The 14,433-nt window shown below is 54.9% G+C and overlaps 7 protein-coding genes across 7 annotated transcripts; 3 read left to right on the forward strand and 4 right to left on the reverse strand.

Moving 5' to 3' along the window:
* Positions 1 to 822: 822 nt before the first annotated feature.
* MYCGRDRAFT_38883 (uncharacterized protein) lies at positions 823 to 1,707 on the forward strand (the record flags this gene model as incomplete). The annotated part of the gene is made up of 3 exons (XM_003853910.1): positions 823 to 901; positions 960 to 1,201; positions 1,258 to 1,707. Coding segments are annotated over 3 exons (771 nt in total), but the record flags the coding sequence as incomplete, so codon positions are not given.
* A 628-nt stretch (positions 1,708 to 2,335) lies between these two features.
* Positions 2,336 to 4,164, forward strand: MYCGRDRAFT_39112 (uncharacterized protein; the record flags this gene model as incomplete). The annotated part of the gene is made up of 2 exons (XM_003853911.1): positions 2,336 to 2,585; positions 2,690 to 4,164. 2 exons carry the CDS (start codon positions 2,336 to 2,338, stop codon positions 4,162 to 4,164), a joined length of 1,725 nt encoding a protein of 574 aa, XP_003853959.1.
* A 670-nt stretch (positions 4,165 to 4,834) lies between these two features.
* On the reverse strand, positions 4,835 to 5,557 carry MYCGRDRAFT_39493 (uncharacterized protein; the record flags this gene model as incomplete). Its single annotated transcript, XM_003854272.1, has 1 exon — positions 4,835 to 5,557. The coding sequence occupies one exon, from the start codon at positions 5,555 to 5,557 to the stop codon at positions 4,835 to 4,837; it is 723 nt and encodes a 240-aa protein (XP_003854320.1).
* A 443-nt stretch (positions 5,558 to 6,000) lies between these two features.
* On the reverse strand, positions 6,001 to 9,096 carry MYCGRDRAFT_91900 (uncharacterized protein; the record flags this gene model as incomplete). The annotated part of the gene is made up of 4 exons (XM_003854271.1): positions 6,001 to 7,415; positions 7,467 to 8,758; positions 8,816 to 8,948; positions 9,006 to 9,096. The coding sequence occupies 4 exons, from the start codon at positions 9,094 to 9,096 to the stop codon at positions 6,001 to 6,003; spliced, it is 2,931 nt and encodes a 976-aa protein (XP_003854319.1).
* A 471-nt stretch (positions 9,097 to 9,567) lies between these two features.
* MYCGRDRAFT_38713 (uncharacterized protein) lies at positions 9,568 to 10,554 on the reverse strand (the record flags this gene model as incomplete). The annotated part of the gene is made up of 1 exon (XM_003854270.1): positions 9,568 to 10,554. The coding sequence occupies one exon, from the start codon at positions 10,552 to 10,554 to the stop codon at positions 9,568 to 9,570; it is 987 nt and encodes a 328-aa protein (XP_003854318.1).
* Positions 10,555 to 10,735: 181 nt separating this feature from the next.
* MYCGRDRAFT_70157 (uncharacterized protein) lies at positions 10,736 to 12,071 on the reverse strand (the record flags this gene model as incomplete). The annotated part of the gene is made up of 1 exon (XM_003854269.1): positions 10,736 to 12,071. The coding sequence occupies one exon, from the start codon at positions 12,069 to 12,071 to the stop codon at positions 11,157 to 11,159; it is 915 nt and encodes a 304-aa protein (XP_003854317.1).
* Positions 12,072 to 12,696: 625 nt separating this feature from the next.
* Positions 12,697 to 13,499, forward strand: MYCGRDRAFT_103845 (uncharacterized protein; the record flags this gene model as incomplete). The annotated part of the gene is made up of 3 exons (XM_003853912.1): positions 12,697 to 12,840; positions 12,898 to 13,028; positions 13,082 to 13,499. Coding segments are annotated over 3 exons (597 nt in total), but the record flags the coding sequence as incomplete, so codon positions are not given.
* Between the last annotated feature and the right edge of the window lie 934 nt (positions 13,500 to 14,433).

Consider the following 14,433-nt stretch of genomic DNA (forward strand, 5'->3'; position numbering starts at 1 on the left):
GAGTATCCATCGAATTTCGCGAGGAACTAGACCATCGGAACAAAGCAGCTGTTATAACGTAGCAACATGACCTTCAGGAATAACTCGCGGTGCGGTGCCTCACACCCTCCGGGGATTTCGGATCCTTCAGCTCCGCTTCTTGGCCTGTTAGAGACAATCCTTGTCCAGGTCAGCATGCATGTCAGCATTGTCAGCCCACCTCATTGTCTCATTAGTGTTCAAGTACTCAGGGTACATTCAATCCTGGTGTCTGGATTCCCACTTCGTTCTAAGTCTTCTTAACGGGGTGGTGTGGAATCTTGCTCACCCCGCACTGGAGATAGGTACAACGTGGGATGGCGATGGACATGGTTGTCGCCTCTCGCAGCTGAGAACTGACTTCTCTTCCTCGCGCTCTGTCTCATTCTCATCGCCATGATGATCATCGTGTGCTAAGCCACGTCCTGGTTTCCGGAGTGGCCGGCAGTGAAAGACAAGGTCATCATGCGAGCATGGTACCAGGCCGAACAAGTCCCACCGTGCGGACCAGCTATCACCCTTCTGTTCATCAACAAACTGTTTCTTCTTCCGAACAAGCCGGGTAAACACGAAATCAGATCAACTTACATCAACTCAAAATGTCTGCTACCAGGGCTTTCGGACGAGTCTGGACTCGAACGACGAAGGGTAGCTTCTTGACCCCAGCCAGACGCTATCTTGCATCGAGCTCCCACGAGCCAAAGCACGCCAGCGCGGCAAACATTTTCGACGTGAGACGCCCCGATACCGACCCTCGCACCGCTGCTTGCATTCAGCTGACAAATGGAATGACAGGTCAAAGACCGGGTTTATGTCGTGACTGGAGGTGCACAAGGACTCGGCCTTGAGCTTTCCAAGACACTCGCCATACGAGGCGCCAACAGTATGTTTCCTGCCAGTCCGAGCCTTGTAGGCCTGGTACAGCTGCTGATCTGCTCCAGCGTTTGTCATCGACCGCAATCCGGCTCCATCCGACGACTTCCACCGGGCTCACGAGCAAGTCCAAGATGATGGCCAGGGCACTCTTCGCTACCTCAACGCGGACGTCTGCGATGCCGAGGGTCTGGACCTGGCGTTCGAAGCCATTGCAGCGGAGCATGGCAGGATGGACGGTCTCGTGGCGGCTGCAGCAATCCAGAACGTCACGCCAGCATTGAAGTTTCCGCCAGAGAAGATCACGGAGGTATTGCGAGCTTCTGTTCATGCTGTGAGGTGATCCAGCTAACAGAGACCAACCAGATGATGAAAGTGAATTTCAACGGCGTGTACCACTCCGCTCAGAGCTGTGCGCGGATGATGCACAAGTACCAGACGCCTGGTTCCATGGTACTCGTGGGTTCCATGAGCGGACTCATTGCGAACAGAGCTCTGTTTTGCTCAGTCTACAACGCATCCAAAGCTGCCGTGATTCAGCTCGGCCGCAGCCTGGCAATGGAATGGGGTCAGGCGATCGATGGCAAACCGATTCGAGTCAACGTGCTGTGTCCAGGCAACATAGTCACACCCATGGCGGAGCAGAACTTCCGTGACGATCCTAGCTTGAGAGCGATTTGGGAGAACGGGAACATGATGGGCAGGCTCAGCACGCCGGAGGAGTATCGTGGTGCGGTCTTGTTCATGCTGAGCGATGCTTCTTCGTTCATGACGGGATCGCACATGGTGATTGATGGAGGCTATACGGCTTGGTGATTGGTGCTGTTTCTGTATGTCGTTCCTCATATATTGGCGTAAGGCGTCCTTCTTGTTGAGGCTCCCATCCTTTCAAGGCATCAGTCTTCGTGAACCGGTGACTCGGTCGTGGGGCTTGTCAGAATGTCGATACAAACAGTCATATGCGCACTCCAGTCACCTGCCATAGTCACTTTCTGTGGTAGGCGATTTCCGTCAATGACCTCGTTCTGAACCAATTGCAGTGACGGGAATGTCGAGGTGAAGTCGATCAAGGACAATGACGAGTCGGAGGTGGGTCCGGGAAGAAGCTCTCACTAGCGCGTCTTGGAAATTATTGGAGCTTCAACAACAATCGCGAACTCGACCTCGACTCTTCACTCGACACATACAATTCACCAACCACATTGAATACCACAACCACACAAAACACCGCGCGCATCCACCAATTCTTCTTCACCAACGATCTCACACCACCATCAGTGAAGGCTCTCAGTACCACAAGCAGAGGTAATTGATCTGCATTCCTCACAACAGTTCGTCGGCCGCGCAACGACCTCCAACGGCTCGACCATGCTAACACACAATTTTCTCTCCAGTGGCTCAGATCAAGTACATCAAGAAACAGAAAGCAACAACAGACGACGCGATGGCTCCCAAGCGCGCTGCCGCCACCAAAGGCGCGTCCGCCTCGAGCGCCGCGGTCACAAAGGCCAACACCAAAGCAAAAGTCACCAAAGCCGCACCCGCAGCCAAGAAGCCGACCGCCGCTGCAAAGGCAAAGGCCGCGGCTGCGACCACCACAAAGGCGAAAGCACCTGCGCGCGGACGTGCAAAGAAGGAGGAGGCAGTTGAAGAGAATGGAGTAGCAGAGAAGAAGAAGCCGGCTGCAAAGAAAGGTATGTCACCCAATGACTGATATACTGCATACTGCCATGAATTGTGGTCGCGCACTTGGAGTCAAATCCTTAGAATCTCACGTGCATTCGCTGACCTTTCATAGCACCAGCCAAGAAGGCCGCCGCGCCCGAGAAAGCCGCCGCAAGCGATGAAGACACACCAGCACCCGCAAAGACGTCGCGCAAGCGCAAGGCGGATTCCGAAGCTCCAGCCGCACCCGCGAAGAAAGTCAAGCTCATGGTCAAGGGTCCGGTCCTGAACGAACCACCAACCCAGCGCCTGAACGTCTACGTCTTTGGTGAAGGCACCGCTGGCGAGCTCGGACTCGGCACAGCAAAGAGCGCGGTCGACGTGAAGCGTCCGCGTCTTAACCCGAACCTCAAGGCAGACACCGTGGGTGTTGTCGAGATCGCCGCTGGAGGCATGCACTGTGTGGCGCTCACTCACGACAACAAGATCCTCACATGGGGTGTCAACGACCAAGGCACTCTCGGTAGAGACACCACTTGGGACGGCGGACTGAGAGACATGGACGCAGCTGCCGAGGATAGCGACTCTGATGACGATGATGACAACGGCCTCAACCCGAAGGAGAGCACTCCCGGTGAAGTCGACTGGTCTCAGACTGAGCTGGCTGAAGGCACGCGCTTTGTGCAAGTCGCTGCCGGAGACTCCACCTCGTTCGTGCTCACAGATGATGGCAAGGTCTACGGCTGGGGCACATTCCGCAGCAACGACGGCGTGTTTGGCTTCTCACCCGAGGTCCACATTGCCGAACGCCCAATCCTTGTCTCTGGCCTGAAGAAGATCACCTCGATCAAAGCTGGCGCCAACCACGCTCTCGCCATGGACACTACCGGCGCAGTCTTCGCTTGGGGCTCAGGTCAACAGAACCAACTCGGTCGTCGCGTCATAGAACGAACGAAGACCGAGGGGCTTCACCCGCGCGAATTTGGCCTGCCCAAGGGCGCCAAGAAGGGCATCACCTCCATTGAGACCGGCGGATACCACAGCTTTGCCATTTCCAAGACCGGCGATGTCTACGCATGGGGACTGAACAACTTCGGCGAAACTGGCATCATGGACAACGCTGGACAGGACGATGCTGTCATCGTCAACCCTCGCCAAGTCCCATCTCTGAAGGGCAAGGACCTCATCTCCATCAAGGGTGGCGGACACCACAGCTTGGCCGCTACTGCTGAAGGTGATTGCTTGATCTGGGGACGCATCGATGGCAACCAGACTGGCTTCACCAAGGATGAGCTCAACAAGATGCCTGATGAAGTCATCATCAAGGACGAACATGGCGCAATGAGGATCATCAAGGAGCCTCAGAAGATTTCCGCCATCAAAGGAAAGGTCGTTCAAGTCACCACCTCTTCCGACAACAACATCGTCATTACCGATGAGGGCAAGGCCTGGAGCTGGGGGTTCTCGGCCAACTATCAGACCGGTCTTGGTACCGATGATGATGTGATCGTTGCCACCTGCATCGAGAACACCGCGGTGAAGGATCAGAAAATCATCGGCGCCGGCTGTGGAGGCCAATTCAGCTTCCTCACCTCGGCTGCGGCATGAAGCACAAGATTGTAAGATATGAGGACGTCGGTCGAAAATACGACAGACCGCATTCAATGGCATGGCATTGCGATGGCGTTTTTGATTTGTCGCGGGATTTGGCGCTTTTCTGGTCTTTTTCGGCGCACACTGCGCCCGAAGGAAAGGAACGAAGCGTTTCGACGAAGACGCATTTCATGGTTGAATACCGAGACGGATCGAACAGTACACCGGTATGGAGATGCACAAGGATGCACAAGGATGCATGGCTATGCATGGAGATGTATGGAGAAAAGTGGTGGAGATTTGTTCTGGAGAGTGTCACTTGGACTCCTCGCTTCTTGAAGCAGGTTGAGTTGGTTTCACGAGATTGTGCTTTGGACATATGAAAGATCGGAAAGTTTGTCGGCATGTTGGCCTGCCTGACTCCCAGCCTTGCAAGAGGTTGGTCGAGTTGGTGGTGCCTCGCTGGCTATGGCCTGTTCTGCAATGGCGACAGCATGATGGAGGATGGTGGCCTCGACTCTTTGCCCGCGAGGGCAGGTTGAGTTGGTCCAGTCTGGATTGATGCGGTCGACGGAAGTGTTCTTGTTTGCGATAGATGGAGAAGAAAAAGCACGTTTTCATGTACACCTCGTTGCCTCAGCGTCACTGGCATGCTCATCGTTCCGACCGCCGAGATTGCAGTCTCTCAGACCTTCTTCATCTTCTCCAATAACTCCTCCATCCCATCTGCCACCACATCAAACGTCCCAAAAACCTCCTCCACCCCATCCCACTCTTCAAATCTCAAATACGCTGTCTTGAACCCCGCCTTCCTCGCCGCCAACAAATCCCACGCATGCGCCGCCACAAACCACCTCTCCCCATCGCCCTTTGCGCCCAAACCCCTCTCACTCAAAAACTCATTCGTCCTCGCATAAATCCTCGCATCCGGCTTCGCGACTTGAATCTCATCGCAACTGAGCAAGTGCTCGCCGTCGAGCTCAATGCCCGCGAGCTCATAGTACCGCAAACTCGTCTCTTTGCCTCCATTCGTCACGCCGTAGACGTCCCACCCTGCCTCTCTCAGTCCGTCAAAACAGACTTTCAGACCAGGTCGTGGGGAGAGGTTCTTGACGGCTTGCATCACAGCCGCGACGTCTTCGTCGCTGACCTCGGATAATGGGATGCCGACCACGGCGCAGGCACGCTTGAATGTGCATTGGAGAATCTTGGCAATGGGCGTGTAGCTGTCGCAGAGGGAGGTGTAGGTAAAGTCGCGCTGGGCGGCGAAGAACCAGGAGAAGCAGAGAGTTGTGGCGTCGAGGGAGTGGGCGGTGAGTTGTTTTTGGAGGCGGGACTGGATTATTTTAATGGCGGGCTCGAACTCGAAACAGGTTCCTAGAACGTCGAAGGAGGCGGATTTGGGCATTTTGGTGGTGTCGTTGGCGTGGACTTTTGAGTTGGAATGGAGAGGTCAATATGGGCTTGGAGTGTATCGCACAACTTGTATAATGTTGCAACCCCTCGTGGACGTGCTTGCTGACACTGCTAGAGAGAACGTATGGGATGTGCCGAGTCACAATGTCGATGTCAATGGCAACGATAAGCGGTATCGGCAATTGAAGCTATATAAGCTCGTCCTTGGCCTCATGACGTCGAAAGCCTACACCGCTCTTGGGGTCTCGTGCCAGCTCGAGTGTACCGTATGAATGAGATCCAACTATTGACCACAAGTAAAGCTGATGAATCAATTGCTGCTATGTACCGCTGCTGCAATGTAAGTGAGCCCGTTGTTATCTCACTCGAGTCGAGAAGTGCAATGCCGTGCTGCTGATAAAAATATGGGATGATGTCCAAGACCTTCTGTTCCAATCAATTCTTCCTTCCTCTCTGACTGTGGTATATCGCCGGAAGTCGATTCTTCCCAACAGAACTCGGTGTGCTCGGAGAGGAAGCCGCCTCGCAGGATCCCTCACGAACCGGCGAAATGGCGTCCTCATTTGCTCCGTTCTCAGAAGCCATGTACTGTTCATGAAGCTCCTGCTGCGAATGGCTGTAGGTTCGGAACATTTCCAGCGCTTCGTCGAGAGTGTCAACTTCCTTCGGCTGGCCTTTGTTGGTGAGCTGGAAGTCGGAATCGTGGATCACGTCCTCGTCTTCATCATTGTAGCCTTGCTCGAGAAGACCGACATCGCTCTTGCATTGCGCTTCTTCAGGGGAGATAGCGCTGCTCGGCAGACTCTCATATCCTTCGAGGCGGCAATGAAATTCGGATCCCACGGCTGCTGTCGATGCAGATGTCGGTAAATCAGGCAGGTCTTCGTACTGCTCGCCCGTACCCATGCCCGCCATGGCGACCTGGAAGACGTAGTGCTCTGCAATCGCCTGCTGCAAGCTCTTCTCAAGCTCTTCAGACGTTTGCGTGAGAGAGTCGTTTCGCCGCTCGCAGCGATCAGAAGCCTCGTCTCCTTTGCTGCCAAGGTCCGATTCGGAAGAGTTGTTGGGCACGTAGCCGATCAAGGAAATGCTCGACTTGCTGCCATTCGCAAGGTTGCCTGTGACCAGCTGGAGATTTGGGCGAAGCGGCTGGATGACTTCGGACGCATCGGCGTCGAACTCGTGTCGCGGAGTTGAATGCGAGTCGAACAAAGCGTTGTATCGCATGTTGCGGTTTGATCTCTTCAGGTCGTGTTCCAGGCGGCTGCCTATACCAGGACTGCTGACGGAAGGACTCACGTCTGGCGTTGTTCGGTCAAATTGGCTCTGGTCTGAAGATCTCTGGCTCCTCTCTGCAATGGCCTGGTTAGGGGATGGACCCTCATTCGAGATCATGCAGTGTCCTTCGGGGCCAGCCTGTACCCAGTCTCTCACCGCGAAGTTCCAAAACACGTCTCCAACATCCGTCGAGTGAGTGGTACTAGCACGACTGCGACCTGGACTGGGAGTTTGCGAGGTGGAAATCCGCTTGTAGACGTTAGACATCAGCTGCACAGGCGACCGTGACGAGTCTTCCGTGTCAACGCCTGAAAGAGGCTCAGTCTTAACACCGTCGGACCGAGCATCATCGTACACTGCAACATCGTCGAGATCAATGAGAGCCGGGAACATATGTCTGATGTTGAAGTCGTCATAGTCGCCTGATCCGGACAGCTCAGAGTCCCGAAAGTTGGTGCGCGATTTCAGCACGTGGAGCTCCTCTGCTACTGATCGATAAACAGGCCATGGTTTGCAGTCGTCCGCATCTTCGACATGCTTGTGGGATACACACTCTTTGGACAGCTGATAGACTGCTGCATGGTTAGTGGCATCCCTCGAAGGACTGCGAGGATATTACTTACCAGCAACGTCCTCAACCTCGGTCGAAGTGTTGAGCACAGTCGGCTCGTCACTCACAGTGCGAGGCTCAAGCGAGTCCACAGCATGTACCATGATCTTGGGACGAAATGGCAGCTTGATGTCTCTATCCGACGAGGGAGACCGTCCAACATCACCAATCACATTTCCTGGGGCGAAAGGATCGTCGCTTTTCCACTCGCCATCTTTCGGATCGCGGTGGCCGGCTTCGGGATCTTGCAGTCGGGCCAACTGACGAGTGAGGTTGGGCATGTCGGTAGGACAAGACTCGATCGTGGTTAACGAGCTCTCATGCCGGAGTTCTTTTGGCACTCCTGGTCCTAGGAGACCAGGACCAACGGAATCTGTTGTCTCGACGGAATTGCCGTTGCCCTGCTTGGCTATGCCGTCGAGTGAGATCATCCTTTTCAAAGATTTCGCGGTCTTCTTTCCCGCCCGATCGACGCTTCTCTCGAAGAGCTCGGACGTCGCCTCCATCTTCGCTCCATCCAACTCGAAGTTGAACGTGGATCCAGGCATCGGAGTGGTAGGTACATGATCCTGCGGGACAATACCAGACTCGTCCGCTAGGAAGTCTGCAAAGGGCGATACTGGCTTCCGCATTGTGGAGCTGACATTGTTGAGTGGTCCTTCAGTCGCCACACAAATGTAAAAGGTCGGAGATTTGATTGTAGTTGCGTTGCCTGGAGTCGCGAGCCCGATCAATCCATCTGCGCGCGTTTCGGGCGGCGATTGTCCAAAGTTCGACGGCATCAATGCACCATGCTCAAGATCGAGAGACAGAGATGGAGCAGGAATGTTGATCGGTGACGACGGAAGCGGCACCTCAGCAGCCGCTTTCGTGGGCGAGGGACGGCTCATTCTGGCTGGCGAGCCACTGCGAGGTGAGGTTGTCATGCGTCGAATGCTTCCAACTAGACTCTTGCCCAGACTCGACTTGCGTCCGTGGCCTTTGGCTGGTAGATCGTTGCTTTCGCCTTTCCGAGAGGTGTCCTCGCTATCCTGACCTTCCAGATCGAAGTTTTCTGCTCCGGCACCTCCATACTTGGACTGGACTTCATTTCCCGTGATTTCGGCCAAAGCACCGCGCTTCTGACGGGATCTGGAGCTCATATGGACGTGGTGGCGGAGCGAAGTCATTGCGGTCTTGGGCGTGAAGCTGCGTTGGCGGTCGCTGCAAGGGCGGAGCGGCGTGAGGGAGCTCGTGTCCTGTGCACTGTCGCCGACGGAATCTTCTTCGGCGAGGATGGCATCGGTACGGTCTTCGAAAATGCTGCTGGGACGGGTGAGCACCTTGAGCCAGACCAAAGACTGAGGTTACGATCAGACTTACTCATCGCCTGCTCGGCTGGAAGTCTCCCCACGCAGTGCGTCGATATATCCCTTTGCAGACAAGGCGCCGCGGGACAAAGTCTCACGAGCGCTGCCGAACCACGACTTCTTGTGAGTCAAAGACAGGGTGTTATCTAGGTTTCCTGTCGAAATGTCAGACGGTTTTGTCAGCGGTCCATCGAGCCAAGTACCTTGCAGAGCGTCTCGAGCGGGCGAAGGCGAAAATGAGAACCCATCGCCACGTTCGAGCTGTGGTGTGGTAATGTCCTCTCGTTGTGGCATGGTCACCGTGTGTTCAGGTCATGCTCGTCGTCTAAGGTTGCAATTGTTTCGCTCGACGAGTTCGGCGCTGAACCTGTCTGGAGAAGGTTCGCGTTGTTGACTGCCCTGGAATCTGGTAGCTAGGCGGCAGTGCATGTGCTTTCCTGGTGTGGATGTCAGTCATTGCAGCATTGGGCAGTGACATCTAAAAGATTTGCCATGAAGGCAATAACGCCCAGCCTCACGGTCCGCCACAATTCCGCAAAAACGCAGAGAAGGGCTTCGCGACGCGAATCGCTGGAAGCGGTCGCCGCTTCTTCTTGGAAAGTCCGAAATGTGTCGAAGTGTGTCGTTATTTTATGAGACAGATTCTGTACACCGGGATTCCCACTATCCAGTGGACCAACAAGGTCGCGATCCAACCCTCTGCTTGATATATCTCACGCCCGAGGAACGCTGTGCTGTCACCCAGTGAACTCTTCAGATCGCAGTCTAGTACTCTCTCAATCCATCTGCCTTTCTCAACTCGACGAACGACTCGCTCGCGTATAATTCCAGCAAATTCGTCCATGTTCCATTGAAATAGTCCCGGGCCCAGGGAATCTGCGCGATATTGGACCACAGCTTCTCGTGGACGATCTTGAAAGCACCTTCATCGCCAGGTTGCGGGAAATATCCGTTCCACTCGCGGGAGATAAAACTCGGTGAGAACGGACCTTCTGGCGAATACGCATACGACAGGAATGCCTGCTCTGCCATCTTGCTGTCATACTTGTCTTCGTCCCTCATCAAGCGCAACAGTCTCATGTGCATGGCCTTGTTCGGCGAGAAGACCATGACTCCGACGTTGATACCGTAGCCAGGAACTTGGGTACCCGTAAAGGTGTATTTGCAAATGTCCTTGACTTTCGACTTGTCGTCGTCAGAAAGCTTTGACTTGTCGCATTTCTTCGAGGGCGCGATGTCAAAGATCTTGTCGATGTTTACCACTGGGAAAGCGTCTAGGTCGAGAAAAGCAATTCGTGAGAAGTCGGTCTGCTCCCACATGTTGAGCTTCATGAAGAGATCTCGCCAGCGTGCGTATGTCTGCGCCTCGGGGTGCCATTCGAGGAGATCAAGCTCACGCACGATAGCGCCTGCCGCTTGAAGCAGATCCCGCTTATTCTGTTCGACGAAGGGAGCGACGAATACCGTCAAGGGATGCTCGATGGACTTTGAATTGGGATCCCATAGAAGACGATACGCCATTTGCTGGGCTGCGACAAAGTAAGGATCGTATAGTGTCGCATTCCGAGTGGCGTACACAGTCGCAAACGTCTCGTGCCCTGGCCCATGGTAGTTGTGAGGCTTGTATCGGCGGAGCAAGCGGGCGTCAAACTCGGGCATGGCGAATGTCTCCAGATCGTTTTGAAACTTGAACTTGATCTCGTTGAATTCGTCATTAGGATCCGGTTCAGGATAACCTGGCGTATGGGGCATTTGGGGCCTCCCTTTGCCATCACTTTTCTGATCGGCATCGTTTGGTTTCTTCGCCTCGCTTGTGTTCTTGGCCTTCTCCTCTCCAGCTTCAGACCTCAGCCCCCCGGCCTCTTTCCTTTCCTTTTCCTTCTTTGCCTTTGCCACGTCGCTCTCTATCCCGCTCGCAAACACCTCTTCCTCTCTTCCGGACTGCTCATGCTCTCTTGACGGTGAAGTCTCAGGCGTTTCGGAGAGTGCCCTTACGGGATTTTTCAGGTCCACCTTGGTCAAATCCGGTCTCCATCCTGCCACTGATTCGACCGACGTCCACGATGACCAGACTATGAGGATTGCCATGACTCCGATCACGAAGCAGATCTTCCTGAGCCCGCACAGCATGGTGGCGAAGCCGTGAACGCGGACGATAGCAGTCCAGGGGGGATGTAGACCGTGACCTCGTGGCCGATGGTGGTTCGTATCGGCTTGTGTCCTGGGGAGATATCTGTGAACAATGATGCGGTCGAAGGACATTCGAGAACTGTAAAGCCATTGAAGCAAGGGATGGTAAAGAAGCAAGGGCCCGCCGCACTAGAATCGAATGATCCACTGGTCTGGCATCGCCATTACAGATGTACAACCTGCGCAGGTCGTCGATCTGCGTCCCGTGGACCTCCAACAGCAGCTGCATTGACCAAAACAGTCTGTTCGAGCTCGTGATCCGTAATAGTCACCAGCATCTGAAGCAGTAGGATGAGCATCCGCAACAGAGCCCAAAGACCAGCCTTTCCTTCGCATATGTCTGCGTAATGACGTTCGAACAGGTCGTGTGAAAGCCTTTCTTGGCCATAACCATTGTGCATGTGGCCAAAGACATGGAGCAAGGGTTTGACTCGCCAAAGTTCGCGCAAGAGGAATCCATCGCCCTGCCCAGCCTCATCGAGGTGAAACCGTGGCGGTGAGTGCGTGACCAGTATGTCGACATCTTCTGCAATCCGATTCGTAAAGACGTCGGTGTCTCGATCGTATTGAAAGGCCCAGGAACCATTCCTTCTGGTCTCCGGCTGTCCGTAGACTTTCAGACTGATGCCTCCAGGGAACTTCAAAGTGGTCGCCGAGTGCTCCAGGTAGATGACAGATCCCCAGCGTAGCGATCGCCCGCGGAAGCGAGTTTCCCCCAGCTCCGCGGCCTTTTGCTTGTCCAAAGCCATATCATGATTCCCCGCGATCACAACCTTATGCCTGTGAGGCTGTTGGTTCAGCCAATCGAGCTGCCCTTGAAGCTCCTCGACGGAGCCACCTGCGGTCATGTCTCCCGCGTGAATGAGAAGATCGCCAGGCGGTAATGCGGGCGTCGAATTGTGCGTGTCCGATATACACACCACATCGATTCCAAGGGGAAGCCCACGCGGGGATGAACGCGTGAAGCATTTCCGCGGCGTGTGAAGCGTTCTAGCTAGGCGTACGAGATACGACGCCTTCGAGAGCCGCTCATAATAAGCAGGGCGATGGCTGTGAATCAGATCACCCAGGGCGGCCATGATCTCGCTCGCAGACAGTATCGAATCGGATGATATCGATGGGCAGTGTGACGGCTTGATCATTAGGAGCGGACCTCGAGAGGAGATGCCTTGAGCGAGCAGCGTTGAAATGCTTCAGGGGAAGGCTTGTATTGGTGAGAGGTCAACGTGTCATTTAGATGGCAGGTGCCTGAATTGAGCCATGGAAGACTTTGTGTTGGGTGCTCCCGTCCCATGACCGGCCTCGCCGGCTACGATGCCCCGACGGACTACGCCTCTGTGCTCAACTTCATGCGGTGACGAGAGTCAATGGCCATTCTCGCCAGCAAAGATGCTGACGCTCGGAGAGAGCCATTGGATGAGCGCGACGGATTAGAGCTCGGAACGAGAATGACAGACCGACCCGTATGAGGTTCTACAACAGTCTTCCAGCGGCAGGTTCGAATCATCTCCTGAAAAGACTCGGCCATATTCGCACGCTGCGCTCATGTTGCTGATACAATGTCGGTCTTGGTGATGGTGAGATGGACCGTGGACGAACCTGGAAGTGACGGACCTGAGTCCGGCCCCAGACCTAGCGCGTGACAAGCGACGGATCGCGTTGATCTTTGAACTTCTCCAACCTCTCACTCTCCACCACCTTTGAGCTCCACAACTCTACCTCGTTTGCAAGACACAACACAGGCACCACCACTCCGAACACTTCACTTCTAGCTTCCCATCCATCCATCAATACTCACAATGGCCGCCAACAAACCCGCTCCGTCATTCGATCAGCTGCTCCAGCAAAGTGAGAGAACCGCTCGAGGATGTCTTGGCCCCGCATACTGACCATTCCTGTCGCCAGGCCGTAAGAAGCGCCAGGCCGAAATCCTCGCGCAAGAGATCTTCGGAAAGGCTCGCTCAAGGACGCCTACGGGACCTCGTGCCAAACCTGCGCAGCCAGCTAGTCTAGCGAGTCGAGTCGGTGTCGCAAAGGTACGCGACCGCAGATGAACGACCTGTCTGGCTGCCGTACTCACCTCTCTTAGCAGCGTCCAGCTTCCCTCACGCGCACACAATCTGCTCCGGCACCACGAAACGCACGGCAACCCCGTGCAACCCGTCCCGTCCAGGCCGCCGACACCAGCCGCCTCTCCAACGTAACCTACGCGCAGCCTTCCTCCGACCTCATCGGCGAACCTAAGAGCAATGGTTTCGGCGCGGTCCAGGAACAAGGTGCCGCCGGGTTCAACGTTAGGGGCGCTGCCGGAGGGCCACATGTTGTGATCGCGGAGAACTTCGCTCCAGGAACCACGGCCGCGGATATCGAAAGCGTCATGTTGGATGTGGGCGGACAAATGTCGGACTGCAAGCTCGTAGCCGCGCAGCCAACAGTGATTGCCGAGATGACCTTCATCGAGCGCACGGGAGCTGAGACGGTGATTGGGACTTTCAATGGCAAGAAGGTGAGTACATCTGGAGTTGGGACATCTAGGGGAAAGGAATTGACTGAGACTTTCAGGCGGACGGCCGTACGCTCCACGTCTACTGGAAATCTAGCGGTACTGGCACATTCCGCGGCGCCAAACAACAACAGCCATTGGATCTGCCAGCCCCTACCGAGGAAGATCCAATCGTGGTCGACGACGTTATGGAGCTCGATGAACATGCTCAGGCTCGTGAAGCCGAGGACCGTCAGAGGGAAGAGCGTCGTCGTGGCTACAACGATTCTGCTGGATCTTTCCCAGCTGGACCCAAGGCAGACCGTGGTGGCTATGGGGACAACTACTACAACAACCAGCGTCGTCCGCAGCAGTCCTACTCAGACGGGAGACAATCTTACAACGGAGGTGGCAGAGGTGGGCGGGATCGATACGATGATGGCGGACGAGGCAGATACCGGGACAACGGAAACCGCGGTCAGAGCTGGCGGCCATAGTAAGGCTTCACACGAAGGCTTATGGTTTGATTGTTGCGGTGTCACGAAGCCCGGGTCTCGAGAAGGACGTGCCATTGAGGGGCACGATTGGGGCGGTTATGGCATACCAGAGAGATGGCTTGTTGCCAGCATGGCCCTCTGGCGTTCGGAAATGTCCGTGCGGGCGAGGAGGTCTTCCAAGCGAGGAACATGTGTTTATGCTGTATGAATATCCTGAGCGTTCTGCTTCCCGGAGTCAATGGCATGAGAAACAGTCGTCAGTGTCGGCAGCATAGTGTGCAATGAAAGTTCAGTCCCCACAACGTGAACGAAAGTCCCTAAGGTACCTACCTAGTAGTGACTTGACTTTCAATGCTTCTCAATCTATAACGATGGCGTGACAACCCAAGTGATTCCTCAAAGCTGCTTTGGATCTATTGTCGGTTCGCTCGAGTAAATTCAGCCTCAGTCCCAAGACAATTA

The sequence above is a fragment of the Zymoseptoria tritici genome, chromosome 3 (genome assembly GCF_000219625.1).
Source record: "Zymoseptoria tritici IPO323 chromosome 3, whole genome shotgun sequence".
In the NCBI taxonomy this organism is placed as follows: Eukaryota; Fungi; Ascomycota; class Dothideomycetes; order Mycosphaerellales; family Mycosphaerellaceae; genus Zymoseptoria; species Zymoseptoria tritici.